The sequence below is a fragment of the Labrus mixtus genome, chromosome 9, assembly GCF_963584025.1.
Source record: "Labrus mixtus chromosome 9, fLabMix1.1, whole genome shotgun sequence".
NCBI classification, from domain to species: Eukaryota; Metazoa; Chordata; class Actinopteri; order Labriformes; family Labridae; genus Labrus; species Labrus mixtus.
The window spans coordinates 15819910-15841831 of record NC_083620.1 but is presented as its reverse complement, the minus strand read 5'-3'; the positions used below and the strand labels follow the sequence as shown (position 1 = coordinate 15841831).

General features: G+C 41.3%; 1 protein-coding gene across 3 annotated transcripts; it reads right to left on the bottom strand.

Annotated features, from left to right (window-relative positions):
• Positions 1 to 70: 70 nt before the first annotated feature.
• Positions 71 to 21591, bottom strand: mettl16 (methyltransferase 16, N6-methyladenosine). Of its 3 annotated transcripts, none has more exons than XM_061046470.1 (10): positions 21546 to 21591; positions 21022 to 21159; positions 12854 to 13041; positions 11423 to 11563; positions 10242 to 10357; positions 9888 to 10030; positions 8072 to 8141; positions 6368 to 6457; positions 1453 to 1626; positions 71 to 1028 (listed from the first exon to the last, which is right to left on the bottom strand). In XM_061046470.1, exons 2-10 carry the CDS (start codon positions 21147 to 21149, stop codon positions 417 to 419), a joined length of 1662 nt encoding a protein of 553 aa, XP_060902453.1. In that variant the 5' UTR covers positions 21150 to 21159; positions 21546 to 21591; the 3' UTR covers positions 71 to 416. The 3 variants fall into 3 exon arrangements, with proteins under 3 accessions (XP_060902453.1, XP_060902452.1, XP_060902451.1); XM_061046469.1 differs by having other exon boundaries at positions 21542 to 21574; XM_061046468.1 differs by lacking the exon at positions 21546 to 21591 and adding an exon at positions 21449 to 21539.
• Positions 21592 to 21922: the final 331 nt, after the last annotated feature.

The window sequence follows — 21922 nt, the reverse complement described above, 5'->3', positions numbered from 1 at the left end:
ATAAACACAACAGACAAAAAAATGCCTCGTTGAGGATAAAAGATACATCATGAAGTAGCAAACATGGTGTAAAAAAGTGTATTTATTGCAAATATTTGAGCACTGAACACTAATGTACATTACGCACTACCTTAAAAGGTAAAGTGTACAAGTACTTGGGAATAAGGCGACTACACTAATTGCAACATAACATGTTCCTCCTCTGGAACAAACCTCCAGATGTTTATTAAACACTTTGAATTTCAAACAGCTGTGTAGACATGCACATAAGAAGTTAACTGTCCAAAAATAAGCTTTCAACTGAGAGGCACTCAATAAATATGACTAAAAATAATGTGTTCTGTCATTTTAGAGCTCAATAAACCGTATCTTTCTTTCTTTTTTTTTTTTTTAATGGACCTGTTTTTCCTGATCATTCAGCACTTTCCAACGGACTTTAAAAGTGTGTTCTTCAGGTAGGTGCACAGTTGGTTCATCAGGTCTTTGTTCTGACCTTCGACCCAGTGCATCTCAACCACAACATCCCTCTCCTCGGGCAATACATTGAGCAGACACTTAAACAGGAAGTGTTTAACTGCAGCGGGGCTCAGGGGTCGCTCCGAGGGCGGCTCACTTGCTGCAGCAGGCGTTTCCTTTGGGACAGCTTCCTGTCCTGCTTCCATGGAGGACTCCATGTCCACATCTCCACCTGATACACTTTCTAACACCTCCTTTTGTTCTGCAGCTGGGGCGTGTGTTACATCCTTACTTGTCTCCTCTGCAGAGGCACAGCTGCTGTGCGTGTTGTCGTCCAGGGTGTTTTGTGAGGAGGAAGACCGGTTTTGAGATGATGGAGTTGTGGTGGTAGTAGATGTGGCCTTAGTGGTTTGGGAGCTGGTGGTTCCAGCAGACTGAGGGGCTCTGGGAAGCTCTCGCAGCTGACGTGCTCCCTCGCGTCGTTTCTGACGCCCGTGGATCCATGTGTTCTCCACAGCTGTTAGGAAGAGACTCTGCTCCTGTTTTGTGCAGGGGACATGTTTGTGTAGCACCTGAGGATACAACACAATCCAAAACATAAGGAAGTTTATTGGAGATTTACTTTGATTTAACTTGTGCTGAAGAAAAAGCTGACAAGGAAAATGTTACATTTTTTGCTGAGATCAACAGTAAGATCTGAGGCTGTGGTTTATGGTTTTGACTTGATTACATTTTTTCCACAAATTCCCAGTTTATACTCTCCTTGCAGTTTGGAAAAATGTACACTAAAAAATAAAGCTAACTCATTAAAATTGGATTATTCAAATGCATTTTAGTGCTAAATGTGAACAGGGATGGTTTTAAAGAGCAAACCTGACCAATATTTAAACCTCAAAATCAGAGGTAAAAGTTGATTTAAAATATCTGAACACTAGTAATAGTTCAGGTGTTCAACCTTGGCAGGGGTGAAACTCTCATAACCGTGATATAGCTCACCCGCAGGTCAGTGAGTGTTTTCTCCAGCAGAGCAGTGATGCTGTCCACAGGGCTGCGGGCTTTGCGGCCAGAAGCAGAGGCCTTGGTCTGGAGCTCCTTCACTCCAGCCTCTGGAAGTGTGAACGACAGAGGCTTCTTCGCCTTCTCCAGTTTACGCTTCTTATTGGGAGGAGACTGAGGGAGGCAAGGAGGGAGACCAGAAGTATATTAACCAACCGATTGTGAAATAGAGTAAACAGGACAGGAAAAAGAAGCCCCGCTCAGGTGCCAAAGGTTCCTGTAGTATTAGAGTCAAAACGTTTGAGAAGATCCACTGTGAAATATACAAGAAAGTAATTACTCTAGATAAATGACAAATGAAAATAGATGAATATATGTGTTCCAGCCGATGAAGGCAGTTTGACATGCTGACGATTTTTACTCAGCGATATCCTGCTGTATTAACTCAAAGCTCTGTTCATTACATGTTGTTCTTACCTATCTGTTTTTTGTTGTTGTTTACTTTCCCTCTTCATTCTTCTCATACTTTAGCTATGTCGTAGCTGTGCCTTGTTAACTGTAATATGTTCTCCACTCACACAGTTTTTCTTTTATTCTGCTGTTGTTTAGTTAATTAATGGGGCCCAATGACTTGAAATAACTGATTAAAAAAAAAGTCAGAAACCCAAGGTGTTGTTTTGACCTTGACGTTCCACATCAGATGCCAGACTTGGCATCCGTGATAGTAGCAGTCCAAAAATAACCACAATGTCAACAACACGGCTGCCAACAGAGGGCAGTGAAGCGTTGCTGTTCATATACAGTTTAAAAGAACAGATTCAATCAAACTACTCGAGCAAGTCCATTGTCTCATATCTGTGAAGATCCAGAAGCACAAATAGAACTCAGACTCAGCGAATGAATCATGTTTGTTTTGATTTTTGTTCCACTGAAAATACACGAACTCCCAAACTGTTGAGACCTCACCTCACAACCTACACGGAACCTGCTACTACATCTTGTTGCCAGAAAGGCCACAGGACAACCTCAGAGGGTTTTTTTTTTCAGACAATGCTTTAGTGGGTCAGAGCTGTGTTTACAGAATGAGGTGGACCTAGATAATATGAAGAAATTGAAATTAATATTCTGGCTAATAAATGGATATATACCCATAGATGATGCCTCATAAATACAAGAACCACAGTTGCAATCCAGTCACTAACCTGTTATTTACCTCGACAGTATGCATGTTTGCGTTGTCTCAATTCCCCCTCTATTATCAGTTATCATGATAATTACAGTAAAACTGTAAGAAGTGTGTGTGTGTTTATCAGTTGCATTATTACATGTTCTTCACACACCACAAGAGGGCACTCAAACCAAGCACACCCCCTGAACCTGCAGTGAATTTAACACGTTTATTTCTAATCCCCTCTAATGTCATGCTGTGATGGCGGTGGAGGTCGTTACTGAACTGCGTGCGAATATAACAGACGCTCTGCTGCTGCAGTCGTCCCCTACGCCTTCACTGCAGCCAACATGTCCACGCTGCACTACCAGAGTCACTGCAGAGTGACTGAGAGGGGAGAGATAGAGGGGGGGGTCTGCAGCCCCTCACTGTGCTGTGAGGGAGCAGACAGCATGGCCGACTGACCTACTAAGAGCAGAGGGAAGGAGCACGCTGTGACCTTCACCACTGCTGCACTGATCCGACACAAGTTTTCATTACTCAATCATTTATGGCATCAGAGGACAAGGTATTCTTTTAAAAATATATAGTTTTCACGATGAATACATTTGCATCTCTCCTGCATCCGCTTTATCGTGAGAGAAAGCGACACCTTCACTTCCTGTAAAAGCTTGTTCTGCCTTGATCATGTATTGATTATGAGTTAACTGTAGGTCCCTTTAGATGCATGTTCAAATGAGATGAAGATATTTAATTAATGGGTGGACAATAGAAAGCTGCCATGTCCGACTTCTTGTTAGAGCTTTTTTTTTTTTTCATATCTTTTTGTTCCTCACAGACGTCTCTCCCCCTTTCTCCTCCACCCTCTGCAGCCCTGCAGCTCATTGTACGAGGAGAGGAAATCAATAGAATCCATCAAGCCAAACCTGTCTGATTGTACGCAGCATCCTTGACACAGATTCAAGCAATAACACATCAGTATATGAACACACAAACACACACTCAACTAACAAATAAACAAACTGAATTCCACAGACAAAGAGCTTTAAAACCACATTTTACATACACATACACACACACACACACAGCTCTTCACTCAACGACATCCTCTTCTGACTCGGCTGCTCTTTCACTCCATTATTAATCCCACTTACACACTCTCACCTCAGAGCATGCTCTCTCACAAAAACAGCAGCACACACACAAACACACACACATGATGTAGGTAAATGGCATCCTCACAATAAAAGCCTTGCCTCATTTTGAAAACTAGCCACAGTAAAAGCCTGAAGTCTGATAAGAGCTGCTTTCCCCGGATATAATGTCATTCAATCATCCATCTTGACCTCCTGAGCACACACACACACACAAGGTCAACACAAAGTGTGTCATGTGAGATAGAGAAACAAAATGTTGCAGATCCCCTTCCGGCAAACATTGTTAATCATACTCCTGAGCCTTAAAAACCCAGCATGGACTCCTGAAAACGGGACCTTTGTGACCCTCCTCCTGCCAGGGGTCTGTATGAGCAACTACAGGCCCGGGGCTCAGTGAAAACCTGACAGTCTTCAGCATCTATTCTGTCTGTTACTCCTTTTATCTGTATCTGTTCATATCTCACTGTCCACACTCTCCATCATTCTATTGTTTTTTTCTGGATTGTATTTTATCTTTTTAAATCTGGTGTCTACATTACCCATAATGCCTTTGGGTGATATGCTAGTAATTATTAAATCAATTTAATAAAGTATAATAAATAATAATAATAAATAAAATCTATTTAAAAACTGTGAACCAGTGATTTTAGGGTTTAAATTTCCTTAAATTGAACTTTTCTCTTAAAACCACTGCTGCAGGGCAGGTGTCAGATGAAGTCATTAACAGCACCCTCGCCAACTGCTTTTGTTTACATTTCCCGGGGCAAATATTCTTCATGAGGGATACAGCGATGCGTACAGGATGAATTGAGCAAAGAGACAAGACGTATTGCATTTCCACAGGGGTTGCAAAAATGGACACTAACCCAAAGTTCCTTACTTGAGCTTTAAATCTGAAAGATTTGGTCATTAACATAAAAAAAAATTCAAAGTAAACATTTCAGTTAATAAATTATACTAAATTAAAGTGTAAAAACAAATCTGTGCACGGCTTGTTCTACTTTCTTGCACTTATGCTACTGTCCTTTGTACTGAATATGAAGAAACAAACAGAGTTAAAGGCACAGTATGTAAATTCTACCACCAGGGGGCTCTCAATCAAAACAATAAAAAAAGATGACTTGAGGCTGGCGGGGAATCATGGGAGTGATTCTCTCTGCTTCTCCATCCCCAACCCGATGAAAACGAACTCCAAGTTGACTGTATGCAAGACGAACGGGCGGAAACAGACATGAGGAAGACACTATGTTTACCCATGAGCTAATGTATCCAAGTATAATTTACATTATACTTTTTTATCACAGAAGCACATGCAGCAACAGTACAGCAGATTTCAGTTGCAATTCCCGCCTCCCTATGTTGTGGTCTTTATTGTAACATCCAGTATTTCCACGGTAACAATAAACATGTTGTGTCTTTCCTAGCCACTCAGTCATGGTGGCCCGTTGCAGAAATTTTAGTGTAAAATTTGACATATTGTATCTTTATGACAATGACTTCCTGTATGAGACATGTCAGCATTGTGAATCTTGAGATTCATACTGTGAAAGAAATGTGTCGCCAGTCTAAACATTTAAAACAGACCAGCGTAAAAGTGATTTAAGGTTATGATGGTAATCGTGGTTTTAAGGGCTGACCTGGTAATATGAGAGTTTAGTAGGTCACTGTTGCATGCATGTCACATATGGCAAGTCTATATGTAACTTTAATGAGCTATTACTTATATATACTATACATACAGATGCACCAGACATCCATAGGAACACACGCATGCCAGCAGAATGAGGATGTCAACCATGCATGGAATTACATATGCAGAACTTCTGTCATGTAACCATGTGCGCGCGCACACACACACACACAAACACACAAACACGCTCGAGGGGACTGCCCTGTAATGATGGTGAGTGTAAATGATGGTGGATGTGCGTGAAAGTGGAGGAGGAGGAGGAAGGGTTGCAGGAGGGAATGTAGGCCAATCATTCTGCTCAACTGCTTTCATGCTGAAGAGGCCAAAAAGGAGAGAAAACCCAACAAAACACAACCAGACCAACAAAACACAGACAGTCCTCATCTCACCGCCTCCCGACAGCCCCCCCACCATCTTTTATTCTTTCCTTACTCTGGGATCTCTTAGTTTTAAGTGTGTTGGCTATTTCCCTCCCTGTCCCGGCTTTCTATTTATTTCTAACCCTCTCACTGTCCAGACGACACAAAGGTTCGGTGTTGTGTGCACACACAGTCCTTGCCCTGGTAACTGTTGCCTGGATACAGCATGTTAAAAATCACATCAACATCTCCCCAGAGGAAGAAATAAGTGCTTTTAATGGAACAGGGCTTGAGGGATAGAGGATGGAGTCTGCAGAGGTTTTACATAATTGAGGAGGGTTTTGGAAACATTCAGGAGCTGGAGAGGAGCAGTTCAACCAGCAAAATGACCAACCGTGTTAGGATGACTTACCTGACTATTTTTTATCATGTTAAGTGTGAGGTCTATTGGTTGCATCCAGTCTTTATGACCGCATCACGACTTTATGAGTCTGACGTGTGCACAAGGAAAGAGGGCGAAAAAAAAAAACTGAAAACTCACTGGAACAATCACATCATCGTAGAAACTCCAGGCCAGCGCCCAGCGCATCGTGCGGCCCTGACAAAACTCTGTGTGCGTCACTTTAGGCACCTGATAAAAAAAAAAAAAAGAGGAAAGGGTCACTGTGGGGCAAGCTGCACAAAACAGTTGATTGGTTGGATATAATAGCATGGAAACTGAGCAGCTTTGGTCAAAAATGTAATTGCTTTCTTCTTTCATTAATTGTATACAGGCAGGTATCAATATGTCTTGAATAAATCTTGGCAAATGTCAATAATCAACAGGGAAAACATGTCCTTTTCTTTGAGTTAAACTTTAAATAATCAACCCTGCAAGTTTTCATCGCTTTAGAGAAATACGGTTGTATTCCTGTCAAGATTCTTTGAAATGATCACGTGGGTCAAATATGTGAGGCTCCTACAGACAGATTGTGAGTAAGTGTTGTCATATGTTAGAAAATCTGATTCAATTTTGTTTTATTTTCTCTCTATAGTCTCTCTCTCTTGACACATTTCTAATTACCCTCATGTCCACACTTTATCTCTCCGACATTGTTTTTAGTTTGCTAAATTCTAAAAACAAAACCTGAGGGCTGCAGAGGAAATGAACCTTTTTTTGTCTCAGTGCTCTGTAATATCAGAAAGGAAAGGGAAATGATTTAAATTGCTGTGGGAAATAAAAGTTCTCCTTTCACAATCAATCATACTGATAAAAGACTGGCTGAAAAAAAGATATTTAATATATAACACCAGATGAAAACCACTTTAAACTTTAATTAAAATACTAAAGAGCTGAAGCTACTAGAGCAGCTGTCTGCTTGCATGCAAGACAGTTTGGGGATTACGATATGCAAAGTATGTGATTAAATGTAAAGCAGCTCCACATTAACAAATCCTTTTCAAATGAAGACACCAAACATCATTTTGGCTTCACTGAGCTCCGACATCTCTAACTTTGAGTGAGAAAACACAGATCTGTGCTGTGAGAGGGACACACATTGGGTGTGAAAGCCCTTGTGCTAACAGCGCACTTTAACTGTCTCTCAGGACTGCTTCAGCAAACAGGAGGAAGAGGGTCACTAAGACAAAAGGTCAGAGGTCAAAGAGCTCTGTATCGGAGACATCTGCTAAATTTAAAAAAAACAAAGAGAGATGAGGGGACACTGGAGAGGAAAGATCAAAGAATGAGTGATAAAAGCATTAGCATATTAACTAAGGCAGGTTTCTGTTTGCACACTGTAAAATGAAGAAACAGTTTCTTCTCTGGACATGTGCCAAGCCTGCACTCACCGTGATGAGCGGCAACAGCACCCTGAAACCTCAGGGGCAGGTTTGAGGGATAGGAATGACTGACAAAGGACCAGAGGCCTGCAGCCTTTAGGAGTCATGTGGCGGGCTATTAGCTATGCTAATGACGCTTAGCGGCGTGTGATCCAGTCATGCACCGCTAACAGAAATAAGTTCATTCAAGGCAAATTTTTGACGCCGCTTATTCTTCATATTTTTTTTGGTATCTGTGGCCTTGAGTGACAACTGTCAGCTTCAACACTCAAGAGAGTCTGAGTCCCTGATGAGCAGAGGTTTGAGTGGGGAGAAGAAGATTGTTTTAACAAGCTGCTCTCTAACCCTGCAGAGAAGGAACTCAAACACACTGAGATAAAAGCTGTGCAAGCAGGTGTGTTGTGGTGCTTCGCTTCGTACTCACCCCTTGCTTCCTCAGCTCCTCTTTTAAAGGCGTCAAGCTGCATTTCTTTCCCAACATGCAGCTGTACCACCTGCAGGAGAGAAGAATACATATTAACCAGCTGTGCGTCTGGGTGTGCGCAGTCACAGAGGAGGAAAAGCTTTTCTGAAGTCCTCCTTTGGTCTGAGGCCTGATCAATAATCTCTGCTGTGGAATAAAGAGATAAGGTTGGTCCTGATCGATAAGTGCAGTAGAGTCCAGTTGAGGGGAAGATGGGCGGAAAGATAAACACATCAAGGGGGCAGTCTCAGAGGAGGACCGGCAATTTTCACAAACCTTTTCAGGGTTTTTAGAGTTTTCTCTGGATTTATCTATAATACAGAAATGAGCAATATTAATACTTCTATGGGGAACACAGTTGCCGTTCTGTGCTTGATATATAAACGTTTAAGATGACGGAAATCTAAACGTCTACTGAGTGATGTTCAAACCTTTGGAAAAGCCATGTCCTTTAACATAAAGTCATATAAAGCTACATTCCCAGCCCGCCGCTGAAGATGAGCTCCGGTATTAAAATCAGTTTACTAACTGTGAGTGACAAAGGAGGATGATTTGTAACGATGCCAGGGAGGTATGAAGATGCCCAGAGGTGAAGGGGCAGGGAGGAGCGGCACGTGAGCCTCAGTTGTCACAATGAAATATTCAACAGCTCTAATATTCACAGAGGTTTCCCCCACTTTTCGTCACAGTGGGGAGGAACACCAGGAGCAGCACCCCGGCCTCCCCCCTTTTCAAACACACTGAAGGGTGCAGCTGCATTAGTACACCCTCAGCTACCTCTTTACATGTTGGAGCACTGTATGATTACAATCTCATAACCCGAGGTGGTAATTTTCATATCAATGGCAGGATAAATGAGCAGTATTGCCTCGTTTCTAGCTGGGATTTTTAATTCATCTGCATGTGGATGTGTTGTACGGGGAGCGGATCTGGCTTGCCCCTTTTGACAGTAATTACACTTCAGTGGAAAAATTGGGGAGAAAGCAGCAAGGGTGGGGTGGTGTGGGTCATCTCAAAGGACCAATCTGTGGGGTTGTCAGTGTTGCCATGGACAACCGGCTCTGGTGTCCCAGCATGCGTTTGGGAGTGACAGTATGCTCCGGTTGGTTTGCCCGGGCCTCAAACCTGTTTAATAAGACTCTGCTGTTCTTTACAGGGCCGCACGAGAGCAGGCAGGTGTTGGGATCAGATTCCTCTCAGGGCTGCTCGTCTTTCCACCGACACACTATGCAAATGCACACGCATGTACCCATGCACAGACACACACACACGCACAGAGCAGGTGTGGCATGTCTAATCAGTTTTAATAGCAGCACCCTGCAGCTCCCTCTATCCTTGTCTCACTCTGCTGCCCTGCTGACAACCCTGGTAGCCGTGGAGGGTAAAGTGACAGCCGCTAGAGACAACCCCCACCCTCCAACACACCCACCCACCCAAACACAGCTGTTCCCTGTGGGCTCTCGGATACGGTGCAGGCTAAGCGTTTGCCAGGACCATTAAAACAATTCTGGGTGACAGCTCCATCTATGTGCAGCAGCCCATCTGCACTTTTCATCTCCTCTTCAACGGAGCTCTCAGCCGACACTTAAACCTCTCAGGGTCTCTCAAACTGCAGCATTCCTCTCCCTCCACCTGCTAATCATGAACCCTGGTTTATTACAATTTCTGTCTATGATTCGGTGTGATAAATCTGGTTTAGATTTGGCTTTACACACAAAATAATCTGATGCAGCTCAAGAGAAACTATTCTAAGAGAAAGGTTTTATATTTATCTCACCGTAGGCGTTTCTTAAGCTGCAGGCTGTCATGAATGATCCTCTTGACAAACTCCAGTTCCCCACCCTCCGCCATGATCTCCGTGACCCCACCTGTGTTCACTGAGCTGGGAGGAGGTCGGCGTGAGTTTCTGGAGTTAACCCCCTGTAGGGAAGCAACAAGACAGACAGAGATTAAGATGAAATCCTATTAGTAGACTGTTACTATCGTGTAAACAAATAGTGTTTTGTGGCAGGTGCTCCATGGTCAGTCAACAGGTGCTGTTTACACTGAAGGAGCCAAACAATAATGTACGAAGAAAACCGATGATCAGATATTCAAATGTGAAGAGGCCAAAAAAAAAAAAACATTTTACCTTTGCTTCCAGCTGGTTGGCGAAAAAAGGAGGGTTGCACATGCAGAAGTCATAAACGATTTCTGTCTCTTCTTTTAAAGCGTCCATCAGTAAAGTCTTCTGAGGGACTTTAACAACTAGGATACAGATGAGACAACGTTAGTCTGATGTACAAGCTAATCATGATTGTTGCAGATAAAAGAGAACATAAACAACAGAAACTTGATGAAATTGACACACTGTGGCTTTAAATCACTTGATGTCATACTGTGACTTAAAGCTTTGTTGACCAAACACAGCAGGGTTTCCACATGTTTATGTCAAACCTGGAGGTCATCAGGTCCTAAGTTCACCTCCGTCCAGGCTTAAGCATCAGCATATATATTTTTTTCTTTCTTTTTTTTTTTTTTACACTACAATTACAGTCTATGTTAAAGCTCCGGTTTCTGGAAGTTAACTCATGTGTCTGTCTAAAACCAAACAATCAGAATACAGCATGAAATGGGACATTAAAGCCGATGCATGAAGCAGGGATGTGATTGGCATCGGAGAAAAAAGTAGGTAATGTCAGAAACCACTTTAAATGAGATTAGCACACCTATTAACATTATTCTAGTACATTGTAAGAACTTCTGTGTCAGCAGTATTTCAGAACTTCTGTAACTGTAGGCTATAGCGAATGTGTATTTCATTCAATTCTAGTTTCATTTTGCACACTGGTAAGTGTGTTTAAAACACTAAACTGAAACATGATTTAGAATGTGTTTTTTTTTCTTTGACATACACTGTCAGGCAGCTTAGGCCATACAATGCATTAGTTATCTATTTTATTGTTTTATTGTTGTTTTAACAGACTCCTGATTGTCATGGGGGGGATGTATTACATTTCAGTGACAGACAAAGAGAGTCCCTGTAGCTATAGAGTGAGATGATGTACTGCTTCAGAGAAAAAAGTGGCAACATTCTTATTATACAGTGAAATCAGTGGATCACTATAACAGTGAAAGACTCAAGGAAAGGTTTGACAAAAAAAAGGAAATAAGAGGGCATCCCTGTAGTTCAGATAAGCATTTTTCTCTTAGAATTAGTTTTTATTCATTGTGAAAATAATCAGCAGATTCATTTATAAGAAAATTGATCGACACTCATTCGTATTGCCTTCCTTGAGATATATTGCTCCATGGTGAGTGCACCACATCTACCTTTAATGAGGTCGGACAGGTTGTTCTGCTCCACGTTTTTCGTTGCGTAGTCAAAACAGACGTCGTCCACCTCCGTGGCAAGGAAGTACCAGCCGTTCATCGTGGCTCCCAGCAAGGGGTAGATACAAGACGCACCAGTGCCTGAGGAAACACACACACACACACATCAGCACACATGATGATGTGTGTAATGACTAGGATGATGAATTGTTTCAACTTTTATTGAAGCATATAGAAAGTGCTTTTCAAAGAAATGTGTGCTTAATGAACATCCCGCTCCACCTCCTGAGCCTCAGCCACAGTTATAATTATTTGAAGGGAAGATTGTCCCAGAACGTGCGATGGCGTCTTTCTAAAGAATTATCTGAAACTCAGAGGCCATAATGGACACTAAATGTCAGTTCCAGGAGGCTTTTATTAAATTATTCACAGATGTCATGCTGCATAATTCAGTCCAGACTCGGACAGAGGTGGCACCTGTTAGTAAAGGAAATGACCAGAGGTGATCCATCAAGTAGCAGACATCTTCAATCTGCCTGCAGAGAGATTCAGGGTGACCAATAAGTGACCCAAGATCCTAATGAGAACCCACACAATCACAACAAAGACACAGTGCTTTCTCTGTGACAGACAGAAGCCCAAACAAGCTGTGACATGTGGACTGGGATTTGGCTGCTTAGCACTGGGAACACTGGGAACAACTGGGCTCATCTGCACCAGCTGGAAGAACCACCTGACATTTAGTTTGCTGTTCTGAGCTGCTGGCAGCCACAGCAAGAATAAACAAGAGCCCCAGGTCTCAAACTCTGATTAACTGGGAGAAAACCACTTGAGCTCTCAACATGTTTTCTTCTCTGACACTGAATTTCAACCAGATCCACTCATAACTGAGCTTTACTTCTTTCTTTTATGTGCCTGGGTGCTCAGCTCTGCGTCGAGTTGTCACTAATGATCATAATCCTTAAAAAACAAATAAAATCCATGAGACATGTAGCCGTCAGATTTGTGCTGTTGATTTTTTTTGACCAGTAAGTTGGATGCCGCTTAAAAATTGATAATTAAAAATGATAATTTTCTAAGAAAACCTGCTAGCAAATTCATAATACGCCATCATATACAATTTTGGAAAATAATCAAAGGGAAGAAATTAGGAAATGCTTTTCAGGCAAAAAAAAATATATATATATATATATTTGAAGGACCCTTTTGAGATTGTCTTAGAGGTACATCAGGTTGCTTGTTCATAGTTTAAGACCTCTGAGCTGAAAATGTTTGTGTAAACGACAGGAGGAATTAACAGAGGAATTCACTGAATAACCCAAAAATCCTTTGGATACATGAACGGGACTCTTTGGAGCATATTCAGCACTTGATTATGAAATTTTCAAATAACACATGCACACTAAATGGAAAGTATATCAATGCTGGTACCGATGTCGATTCCTCTGCGCGGCTGCTTCTGGCCGTCGATGAGGTCCTCCACCCAGTGGATGTAGTTGAGGCGGAGGGGGACGGTGGGAATGAGGCGCTCCAGAGGGATCTGGATGGTCAGTCCAAAGTCCTCCTTCAGCAGAGTGCAGGTCAGCGCTCGCACCGCCTCAGGCTCTTTAAAATTCACACTAGAAGAAAGACAAACAGGACAAATGAGTTCATGGCAGCATTTCAATCCTCCAATAACAACATGTCTAACCTAAAATGTACGTGTTAGATAAAGGGGGAATTTAATTCTATATTTACAACCTGGGTCCTACCTCATTGTTATCCATTTTCTCATCTGATAGGATAGATTGGTATTCAAGCCCCACTAACAGATAACATTGCTGAGATCAACCCAGATAATCAAACCACCTTATTCAGAGATGAAACTGAAAACTGTATTTATTTTTACAGACAGAATATAGTCAGCAGGAATGAAAATGTAAAGCTGTTGCATATTGAAAGCTGGTAGCGATTGTCCGGTCAGCAATATTACCCGCTCTGTCTGATCAGAAGCTTCAGGATTTAAATGTAAAGCTGCCAGTTTGAGGCTACAATAACAATGTTATTTCTTCTACAATTAATTGTTTCCTTAAAAAAAAAAAAAAAAAAAAAAAAAACTACTTTGGCTCTTTTAGTTGTAAAAGAAAAGGCTTGTAAAAAAACAAACAGGTGTATATTTCTCAAGGTAGGGTGGTATAAGGTAAACAGTGTCCAGCCCTGGAGGATTGAGGTTAAGGACAGAATGTTAGGGTAATGATTCAACCAAACATGATTGGCTAGTGTTAAAAAGCCCTTTGATACAATATACACTTTGAAACAGTGTATATTGTATCCGTCCCTATCAAATGAACAATCAAATAAGAAGAAAAGAATAAAAGCTCTAGATCCTCTACTTTTTTGTTGCTTTGTCTGAAAGTCTCATCCTGTTTCAAAAGATGCAACACAACGTTTTTATTCCTGAAAGAACAGGTGGCAAAAAAAACCCACCACACTCGTAAAAAACCTGACATCCCTTTGAGGATGATGTCAATTTAGTGATTGCTGATCCTCTCGTTTTTTTTTACCAGTGAAACAGCCTGACAGTAATTTACCAAACTCTCTTAATGCAGCTCTTCATTAACCCTCTGCAGCTCTCTGCACTCAACCCCATTAATTCACATTATACACGCGCACACACACACACACGCACACACGCACGCACGCACGCACGCACACACGCAGAAGACAATAGGGAGATAAGCAGGCCGTCATTTCTAAACAATCCCCTGCTAATGACAATGAAATTCAAATTTACAACATTGCACAGACCTCACACATCTTCCTCCTGAATTCTCAGTCACACATGTTTGTCTCTCGTCTTCTTCTCCTCGACATGTTTAATTATTTCAGCTGTCACACAGACAGGCACGAGTGCGGCAGACAAAACGGGTGGGCGAGATAGGTATAATTAAAGCTTTGCTGAGCGCTTTCACACCTTGGCAGATGTAATTAGACACATCCTGGTGATGGCAGTGTCTGGCCCCTCAATAGTGTGGTGTAAGAACAGCACCATTAGAAGAAAAAAAAATCTACTGCTGTTCCAGATGGAGATACGGTTGTGTGATTTCATTTTTTGTGGAAAAATTAATTCCCATTTTGAATTTGATGCAAGCAGTATGTTTCAAAAACCTTTAGACAGGTTTGTGTTTTCCAATCTGTTGCACCACTTTTTTTTTCTTAAGTTTATTTTGTGGATTTAATTCCTTTATTGATAGGACAGTATCAAATATGGGGTTTCAATGTTTTGCAAATAATCATGTTCTGTTTTTATTTACATTTTACTACACAGTGTTTTAGGAAAGAGCTGAGTGAGAAGTTATTGCTTGTTGACATAAAATAGTTTTCTTATTTATTGCGATTCATTCAGACTTTTGGGATGTGCTTTTTGCGAACGCTCATAACTGATAACGATGAATGGTCATTAATTGTGCATCCCCAGGTAACATCTGGCTTTGTTCACATATTTCCTCTTTCCTTTTTTTTTTTCTTTTTTGGGGATCGTCTTTCTGTCTCGGCTGTCTGTAAGAAAGCATAAAACCCCCACAGAAAATCTACATGAGGCCTTTTACTCTGATGTTCAATTCAAAAGAAAGTGACTGGCTCCTCACCGGGATGTTTCTGGTCACTGACTGACCTCTTCATTCATGGCTGATAAAGACAAACAGCTCTGCAGCAGTCAGGTGTGAGACAGGTACAAATGAGAAGCAATTTAACTGTAGAGTCTGACATCAATCTTACCTGCTGTCTCTTCATCTAATCAACATATTAGGCTAATGGTCCAGTTTAATCAGCTGCAGAGGAGAGTCTGACCTCTCACAAACAAACACCTGGCTGCTCTGAGGACGTAGCACAGCATTTGCAGAGGAAGAACCAGAGAGAAAACGGCCCCTTCGAAAATGTCCTGAGCTTTGGGGAGGAATCTAATGAGGACGAAGTGACACATCAGCATAACACTCACTTGTTTCCAAATGAAGGCCTGCCTCACAGATATCCGGCCCTCTTTCATTTCTCCTCAGAGGCATCATTAGATAAAGATCAATATTCAGGGAGGGAGGCTGCACAGGCCAGCCCTCTATTTTTAGCCCTCGATACGTGTACGTACGTGCCACTGTGTGCGAGTGTGTGTGTGTGCAGTGCAGACCGATCACTCCCATCAGCAGCACTGCGTATGCCACGTCTCCATGGCAACCCCACCTACTGAACAGATGAAGAGAGCACGCAAATCCGGCCACGCTGGAGCAATGGCTGATGCCAGACAAGAGCGTGAGCGTGCCCGCGAATTTACGCCTGTGCTGCCACGCAGGTGCATCGCTGCGTGCTCACATCTCCTGTACGTAGCTGACGGGGAACAGAGTGGGACAAACTCGGTGGAGGGGATGGGACCAAAAATACTTTCGCTGCTTTTATGATTGATTCCAGCTTACATGTGGATGAAATAAGGACCAGGTGAGGAAAAACGGAGAGACTCTGCAGGTGAAGAAGAAGAGATGAAAAGTGCTGCGAGGCAGAAAACTCTTCATGAGGAAGGAGAGGAGGCATCATTAGAGCAGAGGGGAGGTTATTGCTGAGACAAACAGCTGGCTCTCACCTCCACGCTACATGATCAGTATGAAAGCATGCTCACACAAACACACACACACACACACACACACACACACACACACACGCAGACACATGATCAAACACACACAAGCTTATTCTACCTGCGTCCACAGGGAGGTGACCTTCAAGGTGCATCTTCTTCACTTTGAGTGTGCTTGGATTTTTTAAAAATTTTTTATTGCTTATTAGCCACAACTCCTTTTCCTGTGTCAGGCTTTTCTTTCTTTGTTACTCCTCACAAGAGCAGGAAAGAGTGCATCATTTAAAACTTTACATGATTTAAATGCCACTGACATATTCAACCGAGAGTTGAATATGTTTTTTTTTTTCTTCTGCTGACTTGCTGATTCAGTGGAAAGTTGACTGATTTCTAATCCGAACAACAACCAGCAACAATGGCTGAAAGGATTGTTTCCCTAATATATTTAGCCAAGTATGCTAATTATAATTATTCTGATTATGGAAATTGTTAGTTGGAGTAGGTGAAGTGGTCAAGATACATTTTTATCACTGTAAATAGAACATTACATGTCCCCAAGTCATGACACAAAAGGCAAAGAAAATGTAGAAAAACACAACCAGATACGATACACGAACAATCACAGGTTGCTTGTGAAAAACAATAATTTTAATTTAAAAATAAAGAAGTGATGAAAAATGATTAAGAGCATTTCATTTTGGGGTGGAGAAATCAACAGCTTGATTGATGGTTTGTGACTTTACTGTGAATTGAACAAAGCCCACTCGAGTATAAACTTGAGGCCGTTCGACACAACTATATTTATACTTAATTTTTAACATGTTAGAAGATACAAGTTTTGAAGTATGGAGATGGTTTTGTGCCAGGACATCAAGGGAAGGAAAGATAAGGCACACAGCACATGACTTCCTGAACAAAGCCGATCTTTGAAGAGGAATATGTAAAAATAATGTCCCACCTAAGGCTGCAAGTTCCCCTCTCTCCCATCTGATAATAAAAAGGTCGGTATGGTAATGGCTCTGCTTGGCTTCCTAGTGAGAGAGGTGCAGCACATTAATAAAAGGTTTACATTTATCAATTTGAATGTTGGTATCTTAGTCCAGAATTATCCATTTCTCCTATACTGCCAAGAACATGTTAAATAAAATATACTGGTGTGAAAATGTAACATTTCAATAATTACAGGAGTGAAAATCCTTCACAGATGATCGTCTTTCAGCCCATAAAAAATATGACTCCCAAATTAAATTCCATCCAGGCTGTTGCATTTTTAATACCCATTCAAACCTCCTAATCCCACCCCTCTATCTTCCTGATCTGAGCCCCTCCTTCTCCTTCCCCTATAACTGAAAGAAACCAACATCAAGACCGTTTCGGGTTTATTTAGTCCTCACTTCAATTCCAATTACATCCACCATATTTCTTCTCCAGCAGTCTCTGGTCTGAACTCGACTCTCAGCCCGCCGCTATCAGCCCTCTCCACTGACGAGCCCCGAATGAAGGGAGGCATATCTCCCCGGAGGATTGCGTGAGTGTCTCCCCAAGATTACGCTCATCCCTGACTCACTGCTTAAATACTTAAAAAACCAAGTCCATGAATTCATTGGGGAATACAAAACCACACTAATCCCTCCACTGATGGAATGACAGACTGATGGGGAAGAGGAGCCAAATTTCTGCAGAAGGCCAACCAAAGCTGGTAGCACATATGAAGTCGAAATCCTGGACCTCTGTTCTGGTAACTGCAAAAAAAATAATTAACTAGCAACTGACTTCAATTTGAGCAATTTGCTGCGGGCGCAAAATATATAGAGGAGCCATAACATGCAATAACATGTGTGACATGTGTGAATAAAACTAACTCAGGAAGATTCCAGGAGCATCCTGCCGGAGATTTTATAGAAATATTTAGGAGTGCATACGTGAAAATGTATTTTCTTTGTTTCTCAATTAGCATTTTCTGTGTTTACACTCATCAGTGTACACTGCTAATCATGGAAAATATACCAAGAACTATGAGTATCCTGATGGTGTAGCATAATGGTCAAAAAGGTGAAGTGTGCAAAGCGTTGTCACCCTCAATGGTTAACACCAAAATACTTGAATAAATAATCATTTTTCTTGGTTTGTGTCCTGACTGCTACTTTCTATGCAAACATACAACCTTAAAGTTATCGTGTGATTGTTTCAGTTTATTTAATAGTTTAAAAAAAACTGGTCTATATTACACTTTAGACTTTTGTATTTAATAAGTGTTAGAAATGATACTATGGCTGTAGATTTAGTCGCTTTTCCTCAGTTTAATCAGATTTGCTTGTTAACTGCTTTAAAAGTTGTCTAACTCATCAGTTGTCTAAAACCAATCTCCACGTTTGATGTCCAGCCCATTGTTTGTTGTCTGTCTGTCTGTCTGTCTGACGTACATGACGACACAGTAGGATGATAATTATCACCTGTCACAGATGGACATCGAGTGTTGTGTGTCACAGCGTGTCCACGCATGCATGGTACGCCACCATTAGATGACTGACTGGTCACCTCACAGCCACAAAGACTCTGCCCACACCAATATGTTCACCGCCACACACAGATGTTCAGACCTGCTGCAGTGACATCATGGCCGCATTCATCTGCATAACGCACACAATAAAAAGAGATTTCCTCACTTAGCAGACGGGCCAGCCGTATCATACAGACCCAAACAAAGAGGAAGGGGAGCGTCTCAGTCCTGACAGACAAACAGCAGCCATTAAATACAAGTCAGACAATAATTGTCAGCTCGTACACAAACCAGGACTTTGCTCTGTGACTGACAGTCACTGTATTAATAAAGAACAACAAAAACATGGACGTAAAACAAGAATGACAAGTTTGCCAAATAATAGACCCAGCTTATCCAAAATACATTTAAAGCTAAAGTAATTTAGTTTTTTTTTTGTCTTTATCAATATCAAAATAACTGAAGCCCCATTCAGGAAAAGATCCCTGTGCTTTTCAGTTATTCAACTCCTTGCTATGATGACAGCTTAACAATTACAAAGCAAAAGGATTTAGACTTTAAAGGATACAGATGTTATAAAGGAGAGAACAAAGAGCAACACCCTGACTTATCAGCAACACATCTGATGCGCTTTAGCGTTCTTGAACGAAGGCTTTTTTCATCAATGCATTTGTACCCAAAGGGTTGGAACCTGTGACAGACAAGCACCTCTTTTCCCGTAAAATAGACAACAACAGACGACTGACATTGCAGCTCCAATAAGAAGTGGTGTGGGTTGCCATTTATCCAAATGTACTATCCAAACAGGATGAAAAATAACTGAACAGTCCAGGAAACATCCAAATAACGTCACCTTGAGAAATGTATCCAGTCTAAATGGACTTGAGTTGATGTTTGTCTGAAATGTCCTAGTGGACAACAGCATTTAGAACTACGACAGAGGATTAGGGCCACGTTAAAGAAAAAACAAAAACAATTACGAGATTAAACTCTCGTAAATTTACGATTAATCTCGTCAATTTAGATTTTCTTTTCTTTAACGTGGCCCTAATCCATCGTCGTATGGAACAGATATAATGACACCACATGCTAAATGAAAAAACATTCATCTTTGTGTAAGACGTTAAACATATATTTATTTTATATGAGCTCAATTAAATATTCTTCAACAAAATTCTCATTACAGTTAAAGTATTGATAAGGAGTAAGTAAAGCACAGGTGTACTGATCAACATTAACTAAAGCTCTCTCTTTAATTCAGTAGGTATGCACAATAGGAGGAGCCTGGAAATGTCAGGTCAAAAGGATTGCAGCCTTTTGTATCAATTGTTATTGTTGGACATGTGCTTCTTCTGCTATATAGTCTTATATAAAAAGATGATCACTATAGAAAACACACAACAGCCAACTGACTAAATCATCATTGTGATTCATCCAGGAAGCTGTCAGGTTAAATGAAACTTGCTAATAGATCTTAATTTCACCTGAAACCAAACATCCGCCTAGATTTACCAGAAGGTGTGTAAAAAGTGCCAATATATCAGTACACTGGACATTTTGAACCACTGAGGACACAAGAAAAGTTCTGTAAATCTGTAAATCTCAGCCTCCAGTACCACATCTGCTCAAACAAAAAACGAAGGCAATCTTGAGCTCACACTGCTCAACGTCAACATCCACTAATCCCACCAGACATATTCTGCCTTTGTTCTCCTGCCTGGACTTTTTCACAGCATGACTTCTCAGCAGTGTGTCTCACAAACACACACACACACAAACAAACACACACACACACACACACACACACACACACACACACACACACACAAACACACACACACACAAACACACGTCAAGTCCCAGTCCTATCATTTGTATCCTGGCACTTTGAGGGAAACACAGGAGTCTAACGGGGCACTTTTTGACCGACACACTCAACCATTCTTCAAATTTGGAGTTCCTATAAATGTGTCACTCATTAACTTTTGAAGTCTCGTGTATGGAAAAGGGCACCAGCTAAAAAAAACAATCTTTTGATGTTCAGTCCATGAATCGTTCGTCCAGGTTTCGTGGTCGTCCTGCTCTTACTAGAAGCTGAATGAGCAGTAAAAGATCAGACTGAGTCAGCTGGGGCCTGAGCGGTGCTGAACTGGGTCCTCAGGGTCTGACTTGTTTGTGCTCAGAGCTTCAAACAGTTCACACAATATGGTCAAATATGTGTTGGACAGATACTACTCTTGCTTATTTTTTAGTCTAAAATGACACAATAATATGCAGCTATAAGGAAGAGTTCATGATATGTAGCTTTTTTCATTACATTGGATGGATGGTAGAGCTTGAACATGTTTCTATACAATGCGACTGTGGGCATAAGGGCATGTTAAAACGGGTATGTGTCTTTTTCTTTTGGCAAAATGGAATAAAAATCATCATTCCCTGCAACCAAGAAATGTTAAAATAATAAAATACCACACAAGCTCGGTAACATTGGTTACTTACACAGGTCTTCCTGCGAGGCTGGTGTGCACATGCTGCTGGAAGTCTGGATATTTGGAGGCTAAGTAACCAAAGTCTGGAGGTTTGTCTTTGTATCGGTTCCGGGTGTGCATTGACTTATTAAGAGCCATGATCAGAGCCCTGAATCAGGAAGGAAAGACACGACACATGAGCATAAACAGCAGGAACACATGGCACTAAAAGAAACATGATAATAGCAGCAGAGAAGTCAACTTTGAAGCAACTAACTGTGGCAACTAACTACGACTCGAATTATTTGAAGTTAAACTTAATATCGGCATGAAACTTTGCTGAACTCTTCACACAGCTGTTCTTTATTGAGCGGCTTACAAAGTCGCCGATTCAGTTTGTTTTTAGCAGCTGGCTTACATTTTGAGCGGGTGTATTGTATGTTTTTGTTCCTGCCTACCTTTCTGAAGTTTTCCTTTTTGCGATGAAGCCTGCTAATAGTTTCTGTGTGTCTTAATAACACTGTGTTACTGTGGGAAAATACTCACACAACTCACGTTGTCCAAACGTTTCCCTCTCTTCCTGGCTGCTCAACACGTCACCACGTCTACGTCGTTGCGTGTTGACGTCAGCAACAAAACGGTCCCCATGGAGACTGTTTCAGAGTTATTTATCGTTCACAGAAGGTGAGTTAAATAATTCACTTTACTCGTTTTATTTTTGTTCGACAGTTTTTCAACGCTACAGACACTGATTGAAGATGTTTAAGTTGTCTTATTATATTTCACTTCAAAGACCAAGAGATGAATATTATTGTGAATGTTATTTTCTGAGAGTTTTGTATTCAAAGATGTTTTCAGGAAGGCTAGGTTAAAGTTTCCCAAGATTATTTTATTAACCTACATTCATAATAACTTTACAAAAAGTGCCTTCC